The following is a 21433-nucleotide window of genomic DNA, read 5'->3' as shown; positions in this document are numbered from 1 at the left end:
CTTTATTTGCTCCCATCAACGAGGAAAAGCACCAAAACCAATCTGTGTCTATTATCTGTTTTAGTGCATTTCTACTGTCCCCAGCCAGCCTCCATAATCACACAGCAGTCCTTTCTCTGAGTATGCCCTCAGGCCTAAAACAGGCAGAACATCACAGATTAATGTTCTGTATTTGGAGACACACAACAGTTCGAGTTGTGCTACATTCAACATTCTTAAAAGTAACAAGCTAGAAAGCAACTCGGCCAGGCTTGCCTTGCACCCCAGAGTAACTTACAGCAATTGTCATACGCAGGCATCCACATTGCAACTGACAAAAAACCATTCCCAAAATATATTAAAAGCATCTTAATGCAAAGCTGCAAGCCTGGCAAGTTCAGAGAACTCTGTCCTCATTAGCAGCTAAACTTCATGCTTTCTAGCAAATGAACTGTAGTCAAACTGAAGCAAGAGCCTGCAGTGAACATTAACCCTCCACCACTATTCCCCCAGTCCTCCAGAGTAACAAGCACATCTTTTTCAAATGCTCCTACAAATGTTTCTGATCAAAATAAAATCCTGCTCCTACCTCTGAGGGTACATGGTCAAAACATCTCTTCAGATTATAAAAAAATGGTCTGTTCTCCCATTAGCTTTTATAAATCTACTGCAAATTTTCCTTAAGCGTGAAGAACCGTGAGACATGTGAAACTAATGTCTCTGTAGAACACCCTATAAAGCTGAACTCACTTCATCACTGCTATTTATGCTTCGTTTGCTAATTGCTTAACTACCTACCATGGGGACATGTTCCACATAGGAGGATGGATGCTACCAGGAGATGAAGTTTACCTTTCATGGTTCAATCCTTTTCAAATTCATTTTTCTGGATAACATTAAATTCCGCATTGCCAGAATTAAACTCCATTGCACAACCACCAGAGCATGGAGCCAATGCCTGTCACTAGAAGTAACCCTAAACATGTTGTGCATGGTTAAATTTGCCGATCTGAGCTCTCTACAAGTGTCTCTGAAGATAATGTGCACATAGGATGTATGAGGTTCTTCAGCGTGCTCCCAACTTTCAATTGCCTGCCCTGATTGTGAAATAAAAACACTGAAAGAAAAAAAGAACAAACAAAAAAGCCACTCACAGATGAATACACAATTTTAAAGAGGATAAAGACAGTACACACTTGTCACATTAAGCACTAATGGCAGTGATGCCACTATGAGAAGAAAACAGACTCTAGTTCTTATCTAGTTCCCCCATAAACAGGGGACACATTACCCCGTTTGAGAACTCAGAGTTCTATCGAGTAACAGAGACAACATCCTCAAAGCTGGACTCCCCACTTAACAGAAAGTTGCCCAATAGGAATAAGAAGTTGATCCTGAGGAAGCTGAGGTAGGAAAAACCCACCGCAAAGAGGTCATATATCTTGCACTGTGCTACAAGTCACAAGTGATAAGTAACAGAAGTCTAGCCACACATGGGTTAGGAAGTTTTACAGGGAACACTGGAGCAGTAATACACAGTTGCCAAAACCACAATTATACGTTAGTTTACAGAGACTTAGGGAACATGCAGTGCTGCAGATGAGTCACAGCATGATGCTGTATGAACTCCATACCGCAAGAAACCATCCCAACAACATCCAGATTCATTGGCCCCCTCACTGGCTTATAGGACACTGCATCCTCTGGGAATATCTAGTCCTTCTAAAGAACTGTGAAATCTTGATCACCTACAGTTGTGCAACTCCACCTGCTACATCCCATGAGCCTCACCTGTTTTCTTCCCCACTATGTCCCATTTCACCCTCTCTCCTCATCCTCCTAACCATCTCACCATAAAAGTTTCAAATTTTAAAAAGAAGAAAACCTTCACACCCACATCCCAAGTATCCCCATACTAACTGCATGTCAGAGCATACTTTTCAAGCCTGAGCACCAAGAATCAGCACACAGAACAAACTTATGGCAAACAGCAACTCTGATCTTCTAACAGCAGGAATACACATCACTGGAACTGTAAAGCAATTATCTCAAGACAACAGGTACAGAAATGTTACTTCACTGCCTCACTCAGTATCAACATGCAAAAGCTTTCACATCCAGAAAAAGGAGTCAGCTTGAATCTGAAAGAAAAATCTGTGCCAGAACAGGTATGCTGGTAAGGTTATCAAGCAATGCAAAAATCATACAGGCCTGTGACTCTACAAGTTACAGACAATGGGAAAATTCTTCAGTGAGGGTACAAAACACCAGAATTTACATCTCTGCTCACTTCTCTCCATTACTCAGCTGCTTCAGAGACAGTTTCATGACTGCAGTGTTGTAGAGAAAACAGAAACACTTCTCATCAACAGAAAGTGGGGGGGGGGGGGGGGGGGTATTTTGCTTATTTAAGCACACACCATGCATACCCTGCCCCTCAAGAAAGGATTGCAAATTATCTTTTCTTTCTAAATTGGAACTCACAACCATTTGAAAAGTACAAATCCAAACACAAGGACTAAGCTTGAATTCTCTGACTAATAAGGCACTTCATGAGCAGCTAATAAAGATTTGTCTTTTAGCTTAATAAAGAATACTAAAAATACCTCACAATGAGGATGGCTCACCCCAAAAATTACACAGTAGTCACTACAATTTTACATGATACTTATGAAGGAACAGATGAGCATTATCAGCAGGGTGGAGAGCAAAAAATGGAAAGACCAACTGCTGATTCTGAGCAACTAAAAGCATACACTGGAAACCAGCAGAGATCTTAGTCAAAATACTTCATCAACCACAATGCAGGCTGCAGAGAGCTTATTTTAATGATACAGTAGCCTATTAAAGAGATCTCTACTTTAAAACAATAAAATAAATCAAAATCTAGTATTAAAATTTTATTGTGTAGTGCAAAAGTACTTTTAAGACAACACTTGAAACAAAGGACCAGATACTGAAGTGATTCACAAGCCAGGAATCAATACCTGTACAGTCTTAGTAATTTTCTTTATTTTGCACTTGGATGAATAAAATAAAATTCATGCTGCAGCACACTTTGCTGCATCTGTATGGGGATGGCCAAAGTCTAGACAAGCATGGCTTATGCAACACAATGAACACGAGACAATGCCATTAAACGCTGAAGTCCATTTTAGATTGCAGCACCTCATCTGCTTTTCAACAGCAGACTCTTTCCTTTTACACCTGTCTTCTTTTAACATGAGGTCTTAAGGAGATCATTCCTTCTTCCTTGTCTTCTTCCTTCTTTCTTCTACTCAAATGTGTTGTTTAAGCAGATGGAGAGTCTTAATGATACCTCAGTTATATCCACTGGTAAGCAAAACTGACAAGTGTTTAGAAAATTAACAAGTAGAAGAGGCAAAAAACCCCAGATAATTTCTTTAACAGGATTTCAAAATATTATTCGGTACTTGCTTTAGAGAAATACTTAAATTCTCTGCATAGGGAGTTACAGAGGTGTAAGACATATAACTTGGACTATGAACAGTAAGAATTGGCAAGTCTCACTGATCCAAGTCCTGCCAACTAAACACAATAATGGAGTGAACTCTACACAGCCAGCAACTTTGCATCCAACACACTTGGAGAAGAAATCTCTGAGACAGTGAATAGGATGCCTGAACTAATTTCAGATTGGTTTAAAACTGCACAAGTAAAGCTAAAGGTCTGTAACATAACCCACTTTCTAAGTGCTTCATCAAAGCTTAGCCCACTGACTTAGCAGAAACAATTCTTGTTTGTAGAATCCCATGCTAGATGAGGAGTATGTTCTGTGCCAGCATTTATTTCTAAAATCCATGAAAATGTAGTGTAGATAAACTTTGACTGGTTTAGCCTTACTGAATGTTTAATAGCAGTTTTTACTTTGTCTCCATCAAAGAAAACGTTAGTGCTCATTTTTCTAGTATTTCTAAGTTACTAGCAATGCCTTTCCTACCCCCAGCATGTTTTACAATGGCTGAGGAGGGAATGCTTTGGACCTCAACAGCCCTGAGCCAGAAGCAACCTGTAGGAAATAACAAGCATACTTAATGTCTTGGTCCACCAAAATGCATTCAAAGCTGGGCCAAAACCCATTAATTCCACAGAACTGGAAACACAGAGATGTCAACATAAGTGAATAGAACTGCCCACTTGAGAAGTCAAAGCATTCTATGTCTGACTACACATGTGTAGTTCCATTTTTCAGAGAGAAAGCGAGCTACATGGCAAACATACTTAAGTCCCTTCCAAACAAAAATCTTGCTCACAATATTTGAAAGCTCCCAGCTCGCCCACTTCCTGTTTTCCACAGCAGGCATTACAGGCAGTCTGTACCATGAGAGTTTCTTCCTCCAGGGCGTATCTCACAGGGAGCACTCCAGCAGGTCTGCAGGCATGTCTAAACTATACAGCAAGTCATGCTGCCAAGAAACCAAAACCAGTTTTAGAACCAGTAAAGCCACCATCAGCTACACCGTTTTCAGAATATGAACAACTACCCATGGTACAGCCCTACATTGACAGCAGCTGGTCCATACATTTCTGTGTGGCTCAGGCTTATAAAAGAGCTTTGTGTTCCCATAGGATGGTATGCAAGATTTGTTCAGAATGCTGCCCACCTTCACACTGTAAAAGCAGATACAAAAATAGGTTCAGCTCTTCTGCTGGTTTCCCTCTGCCTATTTTTAAGCTGATGCAGTCCCTGACTTTAATCATCATTGCTGTTACTGCAGTATATGTATACTGCTGATTCACACTCTGGTCTCTCCCCAGACAGAGGCAATCTTTGCTGTGAAAAGTACAGCCCTCAGTTTTCACCTTTGGATACAGACACTCCTGGAAGCAACAAAGGAGGCTTGTACAGAAAGAACATTTTTGAAGCACATGAAAAGCAAGGAGGACATTATATCCACGTTCAGTTCCAGATAAGTCAACCTGTAAGGCAGGTTGCATTGTTACAACTGCCAGTTAGCAACAGGAATCTGTCTGATGCTGCTTTTCTTCCCTCTATATTTTTTTCCAATCTTGCAATTAGACAGAAGACACCAGAAACAGTGCTTGACTCCTTCATAATGGAGTAAAAACTGCAAGTAAAGCTTACATCTTATTTTCTAAAGCCAGAACTTTATTCCAGCATCTTTTCAGGAAATGTTGTCTCAAAAGCTTAGGAACATGTAGGGAATAGGTTAATCCAAACACTTTCAATTCATGGCTGTCCAAGACACTGTGACAACAGCCAATCTTTCATCTTAGTGAGTATTTCTATCTTTTCCCCAAGATTATAACAGTTTTACATAAAACTAACAAATTCTGGCAACACAGGGATTGATTTACAAAATACCTCTTACAAAATATTTTCTTCTTAATTTTGCATACCATAAACAATATTAAGTTTAATTTCAAGAAATGTTTGACATTTGGATCATTTAAGCAACAGTTACTGAGTAGCTGCTTCACTGTACAGGACAAAAAGATTAAATCCCTATTTAACATCCTGTCTGAACTTCCCAGATGACTAAATACAAAAAAAGCCAAACATGCCTTCTTAAGAAGAGATTGACAAGAATTACTTAATTTCAAAAGAAGAAACTCCACTGTGTAATTTCTGCCTATCGCCTAGCATTGAGGCTTCTTTGTTTGTTCCATTTAATGTACGTACACACATTAACATGAACTAAATCAAGACTTAGATTTAATAACACTAGAAAGTAGCGGTCAGTTTCACATAAAACTACCAAAATTACTCTCTCAGCAACTGCAACTTTTATTAGGTTTTTAGTTCTCAGTTTCAGATTCTAGATGTAGACTTATTTCTATTCTAATGTTATTAAGAGTTAATTTGCTAAAAATATAAGGTATCAAAAATTTAACATAGTTCGTTCCTTCACTGCACTCCCATCCTCCCTACATCTCTCCTAGTAAAATTCCAAAAGCACAGCACAGCCATCTGAATCTTGACAAGCCAAAAGCAGCTTCTGGAATAATATGTATTAGAATGACAAAGGTAAAGAGGAATTAAATTTTAAAAAGCCATAATGAGAACATATTTGCAATCTTATACAAACAGCTGCCACAAATAAGGGGTTTTGGACCAGCACTCCACTTCCACTCTGTGGAAAGAGCATACCTACTCCAGAGCTGTACTGCTACTTAAATAATCACCTGGGTTCCCTAAAGAAGTTCAGCACTTTAATAGTTCAGTGTCTTATTTCTAAGAAGATATATTTCTAAGTAAGAAAGATCAGCAGCAATAAAGGAAAATTAAATGCAACTGTTTAATGGTATCATGACACATTCATGTGAAAATCAGGAAATCATTCTGTGAAATCAGGATTGTTTTTAGAAAAATGTCAGGACAGACAACTTTGTAGTCTTTCAGTATACAAGTGTAGGTACAAAACACACCTGAACTTGAATTAATTAATAAAATTTAAGTTTCTATTTTAACTAGTCAAAAGCTATACAAAAATATTCAGATAATACTTGTATATTGAAACATGGTATTAATCCAATTTTTCAACCTTTCTGTCAGCATATTTTTCATTAAGGAGATGAAATGTGGTCAGCATAAGCAAAAGTTTGGAGGTATTTTTAGGCTTGGGAAAGCAGAACAAGATGAGGGAGAGATTTTAAAATACTTGTAAGGGAAAGAGAAATAGCATTCTCAGCTCTTTGGGACCTATGAGGTACAATCCTGTTATCATCCCACCTCTATCACACTGATCATCTCTCCTGAAAGAACGTTTACCTGGAGTAGAGCACCTCTACTCCAATGCAAACACACACATCACCAAGTGAAAACACTGCCTCTCTCCCTCTTTCCCTTGGGTTCCACCAATTACAAATAAAAACCAAGAATTAATATATTTCCCATCCACTATTACGAAAACTTTTCAATTCAGTTTAGCAAGTAAAATGTGAAAAAAAGGCCCTGTCAACAAAATCTAACCATTCTGAAATGAAAGCATTCATCTGGTAATCATTCTGCTTAATGCCAGGAAAACACTTTACCTCCTCACCTTCAGATCAGAAAGGGATCAGAAGGGGATTTTTAAAAGCATAATTAAGACTGAAAACATTTGATGACAGCTTGACAGCTCTGAACATTCACCCCAGAAAAGCTGAATTACAGGACTCACTCATACTGTTACCTGTAATTTTGTATCCATATGCAGCCAGCTGTCCAGCCATGTATTCACCATCTGAATTATTGTGAGAACATCCCCACGTACGAATCCAGATTTTCTGAACACCAGGAATAATGCTGTCAAGTAAAAACAAATGAGAAATGCAAGTTAAATGATGAACAAGCTTCCCTGTTAAGCCCACTGAACTGACTGAATGAATTGTAATTCTTCAAACATGAAATAAGCAATGCAAACAGTAACGACTCCAAAACAGCTGAGGAAAAACAGTAATGATGTGATTTTAGTGTAATGGGTATTAGGCCTTGCTGGGATAGAGTAACAAAAACCACTGTAGGGCTGTGTTTTGTGTTTGTGACCGGAACAGTGTTAACACACCGGTGGTTTCAGCTGTCATTGAACAGTGCTTGCTTGTTTCCCACTGTGCTCCATCCCGCCACAAGCAGGCTGCAGATGGACAGCAGGTTGGGAGGAACATGAGCAGAATAGCTGACCAACAGGATAATTCATTTCAGATGACATCATGTTCAGCAATAAAAGCTGTGCCTTTGGTCTTTCCAAAATAACCACTCTTCTGAGACTGGTTGGGTACCAGTCTGCTTGTGGGAGGTGGCGAATGGCTGCTTTTGCATCACTTGGGGTTTTTCCCTGCTCCTTCCTTCCTTCACTTTATCTGTCTTCATCTCAACCCACAAGTTTTCTCACTTTCACTCTTCCAGTTCTCTCCCTTGTGGTAGAGTCAATCCACCACAACTAGCAAGAAGAGAGAGAGAAAAGAGTTTCAGCGTGGAGAAGGTGCAGGAGCTGTAGGGTAACAACAGAATCAGTGCATTGCAGTTATGTTAAAGCAATAACAAAAACCCCAACAAAACACACAAACACAAAAAAAATCCCAAATTTAAACTCCCCCAAAGTTCTCAAAATTATCGTACCATGTAACAAGTAACCTTCAAGTGACAGCACTGAAATTAGGCCACCAGCAAACAAACTGCAACCTTTTGATATTACAACATGCATACAGTTCCCTCAACACAAGCCAGCTCTATAAATTAACTTGATGGCCACCAGCCACACCAACAGCAGAAAGCCCCATCCCAACCTTTCCGGGCTACAGAAGCAGCATGGCAGACAGGCAGTGTGCAGCTAGCACATACAAGGCTCCAAAAACCAACAAAAAGTTCTGTAAGAAGCTCTCATTTAAATTCCTGGGATAACTGCCAATGAGCTAAAGATGCCAGTACAAGAACACCACACATCCTGGAACACAATACTGCGCCCTGCCTACAGCTTTTTTTTTTCTCCCCCTCCCCCTCCACGCTTCTTTTTTAACAGACACTTCCCCTAGCTAAAAATAGAAATTTGTTGATGGAACATTAATGATCATTAACTGCAAACACAGGGTATTTAGACTTCCTGCTGTCTAAACAACACATGTTCAATGTGCTTTCTTGGGTACAAAACACTGAAACACAGCCTGCTAGAGAATATATAGTACCTGAACACTTTAGGGCATGAACTACTTGTGTGAAGTATCTACAGAGCAACAGCTCAGCTGTCCATACACTCCTGGCAGACTGGGGCCAATGCACCTTTAGGGGCATGCAGATAAAAATGCATTGTTATGCTTATAAAAATCTCTTTTCAACATCAGTGAAAACCCAGAATTTTATTTCTCCACACGAAATCAAATTTTCATACGCAATTTGTTTTCATTTTTATCATCTAGGGAAATTTTATGCACCAACTTGAAACTAATGTTTGGAAAAAAAAAAAAAAGAAAAAAACATAGATCTCAGACCTGCAGTAGAAACTAAAATCAATAACTGAGCTGACCTATACTCTAATCAATTCCACTGCAGCAAAAAGTTGATTCTGTTCTTCTGGAAATCACAAGTAGGAAAAACATAAAGATCCATTTTGTGCTTACTGCATACTATTTCCACTGAAATAAAACAGCAAGTTCAAAAGGAATTTTCCTATGTCACTTGCAGGATGCACACACAAGTACAGCCTCTCCACATCCCAGGATGCAGAAAATGGGTTTAAAGACTGAAGCAAGGCTGATGTACCCTTCATGAAAGGAGACTGGGTCAGAGAATGCACAGTTCAGCCCACTGAGCATACACAAGTCCCTGGGCCCTGGCAGGATGCACCCACAACAGAGACAGGGATGTACTGGAGACAGTCCAGCAAAGGGCCATAAAGATCATGAAGGGACTGGAACACGGCTCGTAACAGAAACAGCTCAGAGTGCTGGGACTGCTCTGCCTGGAGAAGGCTCAGGATGATCTCATCAAAGTACATAAATACCTAAAGGGAGAGTGCAAAGAAGGCACAGCCAGGATTTTTTTTCAGTGGTGCCCAATGACAGGACCAGAGGCAACCGGCACAAACTGAAACATGGGAAGTTCCCTCTTAGCACCTTTTTCACTCTAAAAATGACCAAGAACTGGCACAGGTTACTCGGGGAGACTGCAGAATCTCCATCTCCTGGAAATACTCAAAAACTACCTGGTCAAGAGTCCTGCCAACTGCTTTTTTGTGGCAGTGCTCAAGCAGAGGGTTTGGAAAAGATGACCTTCCAACCCCAACCTTTTTGCACCTCTCAGGATTTTGTTCCTATTACTCATTTCACAAGTCAAAAGGCTACTCCAGAACTGCATTTTGAAAAGCTCAGATTATATTTAGGTAATTAAGATTAAACAGACAATTTTTCAGAAATCCTTTACACATAAAAGCATAACAGAAACCATGTTTCCAGTCTGATTATTCCATTCATCAACATCTCAGCAATAACTGATTTCCACAGAAAATCTGTCTAGGAAAAGGAATTTGCTTAAGATTTATCATTTATTCTCTCTACATTCTATGCAGACTATTTTACTCACTTTTATCTTGTACACAGATTTCACATTAACATATAGCACAAATTTTCACCTTATTTTTAAAATCTGACAAGTGCATAGGAGACACAAGAAAAGCACCAACTCGGGGTCAGTGTAAGACTTTACCTGTCACTTGGTGGCTCATCATCTGTCTGAGCGTTCTTCTGGGAGTTGCGCTTTCGCACTTTGGGAAAAACATTCCTTCTCACAAACTGCCGGTCGTGCGGCTTCAAATCCTCTGCTGACACAATGTCTTCAATATCCTCAAGCACTGACTCACAGGCAGCAGGCATCTTCAAGAAGTGTTGGGAGAAGACTGGCATTAGGAAAGCATTTGAATACCAAACCAAGGCCTTGTACCTACTGCACATTTCCCATACGGAAAAGTCAGATGTATCCCTAAGGATATGTGCAATGTATCACGTACATGAGGGATACTGAGTACACAGAAACAATTCACTACCGGAGACATTTCCTGAATGCCCTCTTCCCCCAGTACCTCAAACACAGGCAGGGAGAAAGTCACAAACCATACACATTCTTCAGAGCTTATTTATAAATCATCTGTCCCTTGTCATCTCCTAACTCAAACCCCCTTCACCTCCTCTGACACAACACATACAGGTATTTTTCATCATGTCAGCATCCTAATAAAATAGTGAGCTCCTGTCACATGATGGATGTACTTCCACTCACATCACAGAAAAAAGAACAAAAGACACAGAACCCAAGTGACTGCTCCAGAGCCCATTCTGGCTCTGTGTGTGGACACTAACCGAGTATGTTTGCACAGTCCTTCTGAAAACAAACCAAACTATTCCTAGAATTCCTGATCCCACATGGCTTTCATCTGAATTAGCTCATTCACTGGGACAGTAAAATAAAAATTTCTGTTTTCAGGTACAGAATGTTAAACAACTATACCTAACTAATAAAATACATATATACTATAATCTGGCTAGAATAATATATTAAAAGATTGCTAATATCTAATTATATTTTTCACGAGAAACTGAAGATATATGTATACGTATCTCCCAGCAGATGCAAAAATCCAGATCAGTTTTCAGGAATCAAAAAAAAAGCCATTTGCTAGAAAAGTCTGTAAAAAAAGCTACTGCTTAATTACACACCACACTGTGCTGTAACTCCCAGTTAGAATAAAGTCTGAAGTGCCATTGGAAACTCAGGTGTTTTACATAAACCAACAGCCTACTAAGGAAATCATACAAGGGTATTTCACAGTTTATAGGGAAAATACAACACTTTCCTAAGTGACCATGAAGAACAAAAAACCAAGGCTTTAATGTCTTTAAACTTATACTTCAGTAACTGAAGATTTGCTACTGGCATAAAAACACTTCCAGATGTTGCAAATGAATTATTGAAGAACATAAAAAGTTGAACACCCATGCACTTTCCAGTCAATCTTGCAAAATATACTTCAAAATAAAACTTCACGTAAGCCGAACCATCACACATCTGCATTTAACTCCAAAAGGAACAGAATGATGTCACAAAGAGGATGCATCTGCCCAGGCTGGCAGTTAGCATTCTTCTAGATAAAAAAAAAAAAACCAGGATCTATACAATAGTGCAGCAAAAGATGAAAATAAACATTTGTGAAAAGTCTAGCAATAAAGAATATGAGAGAAAAGTGGCATCTCTTATGTCTAACTTATACCACTGAGAATATGTACAAATAAGTAAAGTTCAAATCAATATCTGGAAGGGAATAAAGTTTTGATTTGTCATTTTTTCCTCTCTTACAAAAAAATACCCAATATAATGGAACAGCTGGAAAAACAAATAAGCTTAGCTTATTTCAGTGACCCATGGAACAAAGAACACAGCCAAACTAAAATTCCTACCTTTTTAAGCAAGGTATAAATCCTCTTGGACAGTAAACCTGAGGGGTGGGGGGTATAAGGAAGAGGAAAAGGAAAAAAGATATGGCATGAAAAAGCAGAACTAGCAGACAGAAAGCCATGAATTCATGTTATTGTCCAACAAGCACTCATCCTCCCTTTGCAGAAATACATTCCTTGCTCAGTTTGACCTCATGTGGAGCTGGTACACACTGGCTGGCTGGCAAGGTGGAAGAGGTCCCACGTTTTCCCTGTCTCCTGAGCAGCGGCACTGTTCTTTTTATCCTTCTTCTGTCTAAGTCAGATGCACTTAAGTTATCTCAGACTTCCTCCAGATTCTGTCTTCAACCAGTTTAAAATTTTGAACGAAAGAAGGGAGAAAGATTAACAGCAAATTTTAGTTCAAGTCATTCACTTTTTTTTTAAATTAAAACACTGTGGAACTTATGTTAAAACAGATTACTTGATATCTGCACTAGTTCCATATGCATGCATGAGATCTCCTTCACAACGAAAAAACAAAAATAAAGACAAATTCCTGCAGCTATTCTGGTAGAGGGACTGAAATAAGACGTGATAACAAAATTAGAAGTTAATGTATTCTTCTCATACAGCCCAGCTGCACCTACAGAACTCCACATTTTTCTTTTAAAAAACATTAATTTAGAGCAACATTAGAGCAATTAAAAAACTAGAGTTGTTTTAACATCTTGTCACAACCAAAACTTCCAGTGTGCCAGTCTGGTTTGGCCACCCCTGCTCAATCTCCTCGCACATTCAAACGGGGAACTCCCATGCAGGTGGAAAAGGGCTGCTCTTTTCAGCTATTTACCAACACGTGTCTCCGGTAAAGCCCCGGGATTTTATTCCCGGCCCCACACAGAGCAGAAGAAAACTGCGGCGTTAATACACAGAGACTGAGTTTGGAGCATATACGTATGTTTTATGTGTGTGTGTCCATATATATGTACATATCACAGAACGATGGAATTGTTGGCGTTGGAAGAGAGCTCCAGAGATCATCCAGCCCTGCCACGGCCGGGCCACCTGGAGCAGGTTACAAGGGAATGTCCCCACGTGGGTTTTGACGCCACAAGCTCCCTGGGCAGCCTGTTCCAGTGCCCGGCCACCCTCACTGTAAAGTTCTTCTTCCCGTTAAAGCGAAACTTCCTGCCTTTTAGTTCATGGCCGCTGCTCCTCGTCCTGTCACTGGGCACCTGAAGAGTCCGGCACCGCCTCTGAGACATTTATAGGCATTCATGAGATCCCCGCTCAGTATTCTGTTCTCCAGACTAAACAGACCTGGTTCCCGCAGTCTCTCCTCATACACATAAATATGTATACACACACACTACTACACACACACACATATATATACATAAACACACACACAAGAGCGGCCCAGGGGCGAGGGGCAGCCTGGCCCACGCACTTCCCGGAGCCCGGCTGGGCTCGGCTCCCCCAGCCCGCCGAGGGCACCCCACCATCCCCGAGCCGCATCCCGGCCCCTCCGCAGATTCCCGCCCGGACGTTCGTCTCCTCCCCCCGAATTTAACGCGCAGCCCGGGAGGACCGCACAGGGGACGGGAGCATGGCGCGGGCAGCTCGGCCAGGCTGTCACAGCCAGGCAGGGGAGGGAAGGACGGGACAGGACGGGAGAAGCGGGGAGGGACGGAGGGGAAGGGGGAAGGGGGCCGGGGCCCGGCCCGACCCCGACACTCACCCGCGCCTCACCCGGGCTCCGCCATCGCGCCCCGCCCCGAGGCCTCGCGCGCGCAGCGGCGCCAGGACGGCGGCCGGCGGGGGCCACAATAGCCCGGAGGACGCGGCGCCGCCGCTTCGCCGCTGAGAGCGCGGTCTCCCGGAGCCTCGGAATTTCATCTTGGTTTTCATTGGAAAACAGCAATCCCAGCAATGCCTATACTAATGTACTAATATATACTATGCTGATGTGTCTAATCCAATGGGTTATGAGCTATTCAATCCTTTTCTGGCCACAACGCCCTTTTTTATTCTTATTTTTATTTTTCATTGTTTATTTCCTCAAAATACAATGTTAGTGGCAGCTTTCTACCAATAAAAAATATTGGTCAAAATATTTAGTATCAGATGGCTGAAGTTTCTGGCACTGTTTTTTTCCAAACTCTTCTGTTTGATGTTTATGGTTTTTGGATGGCTGAAGGTAAAGCTCTGAGCAGATCAAGTGTGCAGTGTCCCTGCTGATCTAAGTGTTGTCAAGAATGAACATATTATTATTGCTTTGGTTTTAATATACACAGTTAACCTAAAATAATTATTTATATTGTATCTTTAGTATATTCTGTTTTGAGGTAGTCAGCTTTGGGATGTAAAAGTCACCATTTCCTGTAGTTGCATTTCAAACCTTAGGTTTCTCTCTTTAGAAGGAGGAGCCTTTGGAATCAGTTTTTTCTTAAAAAAGCAGATTGTAGCCTCTATGGAACTGGAGGGAAATGCATGAAAACCCTGGGTGTACTCCATAATAGGCCTGTCGGTTGACTCACAGATAAAATGTGGCAACTTGTAATTAAGCATATCATCTCCCTCTCCTTTTTCTTACAAACTCATGCTTACTTTTATATAATGCTTATCTGACAATGCTCACAGGAAGAAAAAAAAAAAGAAAAGGAAAAAACCAGAAAATGTGGACAAAGGAACAGGTGAGATTTAAAGAAGAGAACTGGGACAGAAAGAAATAAGCACTTCACTTAAATCAGTCTTTAAAAACAAATCATTCTGAGCAGGACTGAGCACTATTAATACCACCCTGGTCTCATGACAGAGTCATTGTTACAGTTGAAGATATATTTGCCTTCCTATTTGGTCTTTGCTTAGGCACACAAGGACTTTCCAAAGATGCTCTCAGTGAGACACTGTCTGATGTGTAGTTTGTTACTTTCGCGGCATTTTTAGCCAGGAGAGAATGGAGGGAAATATTTCAAAATGGGCGGCCACGCTGATCTATTTCAGACCACCTCCTTTGGAGTAAGAAGTCCCTGCCAGGTCAGTAGCAATGGTGTCTGTATCCCCAGTGAGCATTTTAACTGCTGCCTCATAAGGGTAGCAATTCCTTTCCTTTCCTTCTTTTCAGTTCAGAGTGTTTCACATGCAGTCCTTGGATTCGTCTTCTCTCCTCAGGGAGCCCTGCAGTGCCCTCGCTCACAGCTGTCCCCAGCAGCCAAGTGCTCCTGCTCTGCTTAAAAACCCAGCTGGGCACACACCAGTGCTGGCTTACAGCTGGCTAAGAGAGCAGAGCACAGCCTGCAAGACATAACCAAAAGTCTCCAAATGGCCAGCACAGACAAGCACTACTCCTTAAGGGGAGGCAGTGATCTCCAAGAGCAGCTCCCAGGCAGGAATAACCCATGAGTCCCACACCTAGTGACAGAAATAGGCCACACTGATCAGCTCCAGCATGATCTGGCAGAGCCTTTACCTTGTCCTGCTGCCAAGAATTCACAGCAGCAAGCAGCCCTTGTGCCAGCACGGTCCTGGTGAGCCCCAGGATGGAGCCACAAATTGGAAGGCACTCTCCCAGTGCCATGGAAGCTCACAAACCTAAATTGCTTTGTAGCACATTCCTAGCAGGTAGCACAGCAGGGAGAAAAGGGAGCAGATAATACCCCACTACCTCCTGACTGCAGGAAGAAAACTGGAAAAACTACTTTTATGTGACAGTGGCTGGGAGTACAACTTCCAGTGCTAGCCTTCTCTGGGCTGGAGATACTGGAGATACTGGAGCATGCATACATGCTCCAGCTCCTTGAGTGCCCAGTGAAGAGCTTTAAATTTCATCCTTTCCAAGTTGCCTGCAGACCTCACTTCCTACTCTTCAGGGCTGCTAGACTCAAAGACATCAGCCTCAGGCTGGGTTACGAACCAGGGAATAAAATTATAGGTTTTGCCAGTAGTAGGTGGTTGGAAAAACACAAAAACTGCCGGGAAAATTAAATCCAAATCTCAGCCTCAGGTCCTGGTTAGTAGAAGATACATCCATAGTGGGTTTAGAGCATCTCAACAAACATGCTTAGGGAAGGAAAGTGGCCAGGGAGGTGAGGGCTCAATTTTTATATGGCAACCTAATTCTCTGATAACTAACATCATATCTGGGTGGAAATGGGTGGGAAGGTATTCAGAAAAAATGTCCTAAAAGAGACACAAGAAATTAGATCTTTTTTTCCTCCACTCTTGAAATTTAGGAGGAATCTGGTTTGTCATTTGTGAGCAACATTCAGCACCACTCAGAACTGGTAACAGCCCATTTTCTCCTGTTATTTATGACATTTTCTTCCTGTCAAGTTTTAGAAAGAAAATAGTGGGTAAAGAAACTCCCAGACTTAATAAAAGCCAAGCAAGCATTCTTCTGATCATTGCTTAGCTGTAGAGTAATATCCAGGCAGATCTTCAGCATGAAAAGCAGAGTGGGGAGATGAATTCTGCTTTTTTTGTGCTTTGGTTAATATCACTTCACTGACTTTGCTATTCAGACTCACGGCTCACTCAGTGTTGACAACTGTTGGCGGCAGGAACACTAATGGTATTGTGCATCAATTGTATTTCACACGGGGGAAAAAAAAAGACATATATTAATTTTTTTGCTTTTAAACATATAGCTCTTTCCTTCTACCTCACATACCTTGCATTCTTTCTACAACACAAATTATCGTGTCAGCATCAAGATCAAGGTGCAATTTATTCTTTCAGGTATAAGTAAAAAGGAATATAGTTACTGTTTCTGGTCATTTGTAGGTGGATGTGTTCTTACTGTACACGAGCATGAACCTCCCTTTTTTTTTTTCCAAACTCCTTTCCTGTGTGTAAAGGAATAAATAGTTGCCTATCATTCAGGCTATGTTGACAGATTTTTCCAAAACCTTTTCCATCTGCTGGCAGCCAAGGAATGCAGCACATACAGGCCCCAATAAAACCTCCCTGGAACTAATACGTGTACACTGAATAACGTTGAGGTACACCGTGCTAGCCTGGAGGAGCAGAAATAAGTATTTTAACTGGCTGATTTTTTTTTATCCTGCACCTCAGCACATCCCAAGTTTGCAAAGCAGATACAGAAAGCAGAAGGAAGGAGAGGGGAAAGTAACATGAAAACCAGCAATCAGAAGCAGATTCTAGGTGCAAATAAAAAAGTGCTTATGGCAACTGCAGCACAGAGAAACTGAGAACAGGCCAGGGAGGTACAGCAGATATTTATTGCCACCTCTGCTTCAAAAGGAGATCACAGAACACAGACTTCTGGCCCTCCTTTATTATTCATTAAGAATATACAGAGGACCTTTCAGTAATCTTCCTTTCAGTACTGCTGTGTGCAGATGAATATATACAGGTGCATAGAAAAAGTAATAGCCTTCTGGTGTGCAGGAAGTCAACAAGACACAAGTGACTTGCTCAGAGATACAACATTTAAGCAATCAACCGTATTACTGTGATTTTATTATCTTTTTTTCTTTTTTTTGCAGTTGATGGATGGCCATGTATCTGAAAAGGTGCAGCACCAATACCAGAAAAGAAGTAAAAGTTCATAAATATAGGTCTGGTGCAAGGAACTGTTGGAAGTGACTCAAGAAAACACTTATTTTCAAAGCTACTTTAGGAAAGTTCTGGACAATTATTGGGGCAGGTTAAGCAGATCCTCAAGAAGTACTTTAATGTTATTTAATCCTACAATAACACCATTTCTATCACGTGTGCAAGAAGTCTGTTCATAATTCATATGAGAGGAGAGGGAATAAATAAAAATAAATTTGTATAATCCCAACCTCTGGATCACCTGCTGTGCCTTTTATTTTTGTTTCAGTCTGGCTTAAAAAAACCCACTGAAATTGCTGGCATCATAAAAAAAACGGGATTGAAACTATCTCTCAAATGAGTATTTGCACTAATAACGAAAACAGTAACAGGTTTCAAGAAACAGTATGTCAGGCACCAAGAGTAAGAAAAATTTAAATAGTTGTATACAAATCTAAAGTCTTTAAAAAATTTCATTTTTATTGATTCATTACCATACAAAATTTATTCAAATTACATCCATTTGAAGTGGTAAGATCACAGCTAGAGAACATGTCACCCTTTAGTAAATCTATTTACAAAACTCACCATAAAAGCTTTTTTTGTTGGTTTTTCCTTTTTTTTTTACAGTATTTTACAGAGGTTTGTTTTTTTTTTTAAACTAGCATACAATGCAAAGCTAAATTAGATTAGTATTTTGCCCACACACATTGGGACAAGTGTTTAATTTGTACAAAAAAAAGATGGTCTGCGTTAGTCTTCATTTTCTCTTCCCTCGCAAAAGTGCCCCTTTGTCTCGCAAATCTTCATGCTCACACAACTTTTACTTTCCTCTTCCACAAGACAAAAACTTTAAATACTACAATTTTATTTACAGATCCACATCTAAAAAAACTCTTAAAAAATTACAAACCAGCTAGAAAATATTCTGGCAGTGTTTACAAATTAATTCTATTGTACAAAACTGCTAGATAACTAAAGAGTGAGTTGAGAACATACATCAAATTAAATACAACTGCTGAATGATCTATGCAAACATTTGTACATATAAACACACACTTAACACTGTTTAACAGTTCTTTATGTGTTGCCCTTTATACATTTGTTATATTCCAAAACCCACACAGTCATACAGTTTCCTTATTAGTACTGTGACTTCTTGCCTTTTCGTGTGTGAGCTTTCATAGCAGCAACTCAATGGTACCAGAAAACCTGCATACATAATACTCTACTACAGTACAAATAGTACTAATTTTCTGAGTATGTCAGATAAGCACAACAGTAATGCAAACAAAAAGATTATATGGGCATCATCTAATCAACATTACATTAATTTAGCCCAGAACATGGCAAAATATTTTACACTCAAGAAAAAAAAAATTATTTAAGACTTCTTAGAATTCCTCTGACGTTCAAAAAATAAATATTGGTACTATACTATACTAGCAAAGATCTTCAAAAAATAAATGCAATTCAGTTGATGTGGTACTTACAGTTATGTACTTTGGAAAAAAATTAGTTCCATTTTGCTGGCGAAGAGAATTATAAAAAGCTGTAAGCAGAGGAAGCTAACCCACTGAGATAAATATGATATATTGAACAAACAAAGCTTGGCATAAGTGTTTTCCATAGAGGGAAAAACCCACAGTGCATCTCTAGTAGGCACTTAACACGAAGCCCCACTTAGTACCACAAAAATTCTTGTACCAGTTCTAATGCACACTGGGGGCAGTAAAATTGAACTGTGCATCTTCGTTCTAGTTTAAAAAAAACAACCAACAAAAACTACTTTCACACGCACACACGCGCACACACAAGCGTTTTTAAAAATCTGCGATTACTACGAGAAGTGGCAGAACTTTATACTTTTCAATATCTGCAATATACACTACATTTACAGTGTATTTTCTTTTCATTAAAAGCTTTTAAGGACATAAGTATTTGACCTCATAATGAGACATATACATAGCTCAAAATGAGCATTATGACAGCAATTTAAACATTCCCACAAGTAGCTCAAGAATCCCATTCCACTCTTTTGCATTACTTCATATTTACGTTCACTGCATGTACAATCCATGTTGTGACACTCCAAAGACATGCATTCTCTGCAGAAGGCACGACCTGAAATACTATTACAAAATGGTGATTTAGGCCTAAACCAGTTCACGGAGCCCTTCTCCGTAAGCCCACTTGTCACGGGAAGCAGAGACTGGGGGAGTGTGAGGACAAAACATCCACGGTCACCTGCTTGCACCCGCTGACTCCCAAGGCACTGGAGCTCGGGGGCAGGGAGAAGGCTCTGCTGTAAAAGCCTTCCCTTGTTTCTTAAGGTGTTACAGGGAGGATTCAATTAAAATATCAGCACTGTTCAGGAGCCTAGTTTATTTAATAATGCTATTTTTATGGTAAGTAGAGGACAACTCTGAATGACGGCAGGTTTTTTGATTCCACTAAAAACATAGTTTAGATATGGACAGCACTTAAGACAATCAGCTGTATATAAATTCATCCATCAGTGAAGGAAGTTTCTCTAAATCATAAGCATCAAAGAGGTCACTGATGCCTTCTTCATCCCCAAGGCTCAGCAAATAATCTTCCTGAAGCAGAGGAGGCAGCAAATTCACAAATGGTCCTTCAAAGTTTGAGGGAATTTGGTCCTCGGTCTGCTGTAGAAGGTTGGCTGGAGAAGCCAATGGAGAGATTGTTGCCATGTTTACTGAGCAGTCACCTTGTCCTGAGTTAGCAGAAGCCACTTCTGAGACAGGAGGAAGAAAAAAATAAAAAGTTGTCACATTTAATCTCAGTAGAAATATCAGACACAGACCAAGAAAGTAACCACAGCATAAAGGGCCTTTCAAAAAGCATAATTCCAACAATAAAAATGGCCTCCATATAATTTCTAGCTTGTTTTCGATGTGTTACAAAGGGCTTCTCAAAAATGATCATGTTGCTATCATCTCTGACTTTTCTATTAAAAAATTATCTTACAAGATTTAAACATCTGCAGAGGGAAATAAATCAAACACAGTGAAGACACCCATTTTTTCATGGAGTTCATAGTCAAAACCGAGAATTTTCTAGGTACCAGATGTCATCAGTGAAGCAATGTAGCTTCACATACAGCCATACACAGAGATTTCTGCTTCTTGTGTTGAGATGGATCTTTACTGCTACTGTCTTATTTGAAAACTTAAAAGGAACAACATTGTCTCTTTCTTCAGTATTATGTACACTTTGGTTACATACGATATGCAAACAGAAAACTTACTTTAAAGAAATGATGCAAATGAAAACTTATTTCTGACTACATCAACCAGAAATACATAGTGAAAAATCGATACCTTAGCTTTCCACTTCTTAGAAAAATAAAGCCAAAGAAAAAGAACTGGAAATCCAAAGTTCAAACTGAAACCTTTAATGTGAGCTTGAAGAAAAGCCATCAGTAGTGCAAAGAAATAATTTTACCTTTGGAAATGGTTTTGGAAATGTTTCCATTGTGGTCCTGACTATAGGTTTTCATTGGACTGAGAGCGTCATTTTCCTCTGGGCACAGATAAACTTCAATAGGTCCTTGAGTACTAGATAAATGTATCAATGCACTCTGCTAACAAAACAAACATCAGAATAGTGTTACACCAATGAACACAACAGAATATTGATGATACTGAGTAAATTCTTACTGGGTTGTGAGTGTTTGAGTATAGTCTTACTAATCAAAAGAACATGAAAAGAACACCAAGCTTTTTTTTTTTTTTTTTTTAATGTGAAAGGTTTGGCTGATGTATCTTGCAGACTAGAACATAAAAACTTTTTCCACTGTTGTGCACAAATGTCAAAATCACGCCATTTTTGTGTGTCCTATCATAAGAAGGGAGGTATAAAGGATTGAACTCCAAACATTTTCTTATAACTACAATAGCCTGGAGCATTCTGATGGAAGGGAACTGTGGGATGCAAGTCACAGGATTTATTATTATTCATAACAATAATATTGGATGTATTTGTA

At 40.0% G+C, this 21433-nt stretch overlaps 2 protein-coding genes across 3 annotated transcripts in view; both read right to left on the bottom strand.

Annotated features, from left to right (window-relative positions):
• The window catches only part of CDKAL1 (CDK5 regulatory subunit associated protein 1 like 1), a 377883-nt gene extending 364223 nt beyond the window's left edge, over nt 1–13660 (bottom strand). Inside the window, exons 1-4 of the mRNA XM_054284911.1 lie at nt 13607–13660; nt 11887–11924; nt 10142–10308; nt 7137–7249 (exon numbers count right to left, since the gene is read on the bottom strand). Of these exons, the coding sequence (XP_054140886.1) occupies nt 7137–7249; nt 10142–10308 (280 nt within the window). The 5' untranslated portion in view covers nt 11887–11924; nt 13607–13660. The remainder of the gene's footprint in view (nt 1–7136; nt 7250–10141; nt 10309–11886; nt 11925–13606) is intronic.
• Nucleotides 13661–17947: 4287 nt separating this feature from the next.
• The window catches only part of E2F3 (E2F transcription factor 3), a 41416-nt gene continuing 37930 nt past the window's right edge, over nt 17948–21433 (bottom strand). For both annotated transcript variants that reach the window (XM_054284909.1, XM_054284910.1), the window contains exons 6-7: nt 20893–21031; nt 17948–20182 (exon numbers count right to left, since the gene is read on the bottom strand). In XM_054284909.1, the coding sequence (XP_054140884.1) occupies nt 19917–20182; nt 20893–21031 (405 nt within the window). In that variant the 3' untranslated portion in view covers nt 17948–19916. The remainder of the gene's footprint in view (nt 20183–20892; nt 21032–21433) is intronic.

The sequence above is a fragment of the Melozone crissalis genome, unplaced genomic scaffold (assembly GCF_028551555.1).
Source record: "Melozone crissalis strain CALT ecotype California unplaced genomic scaffold, PUWL_Pcris_2 ptg000042l_1, whole genome shotgun sequence".
In the NCBI taxonomy this organism is placed as follows: domain Eukaryota; kingdom Metazoa; phylum Chordata; class Aves; order Passeriformes; family Passerellidae; genus Melozone; species Melozone crissalis.
Note: the sequence above shows the minus strand (reverse complement) of the source record. Positions and strands in the feature narration are given on the sequence as shown.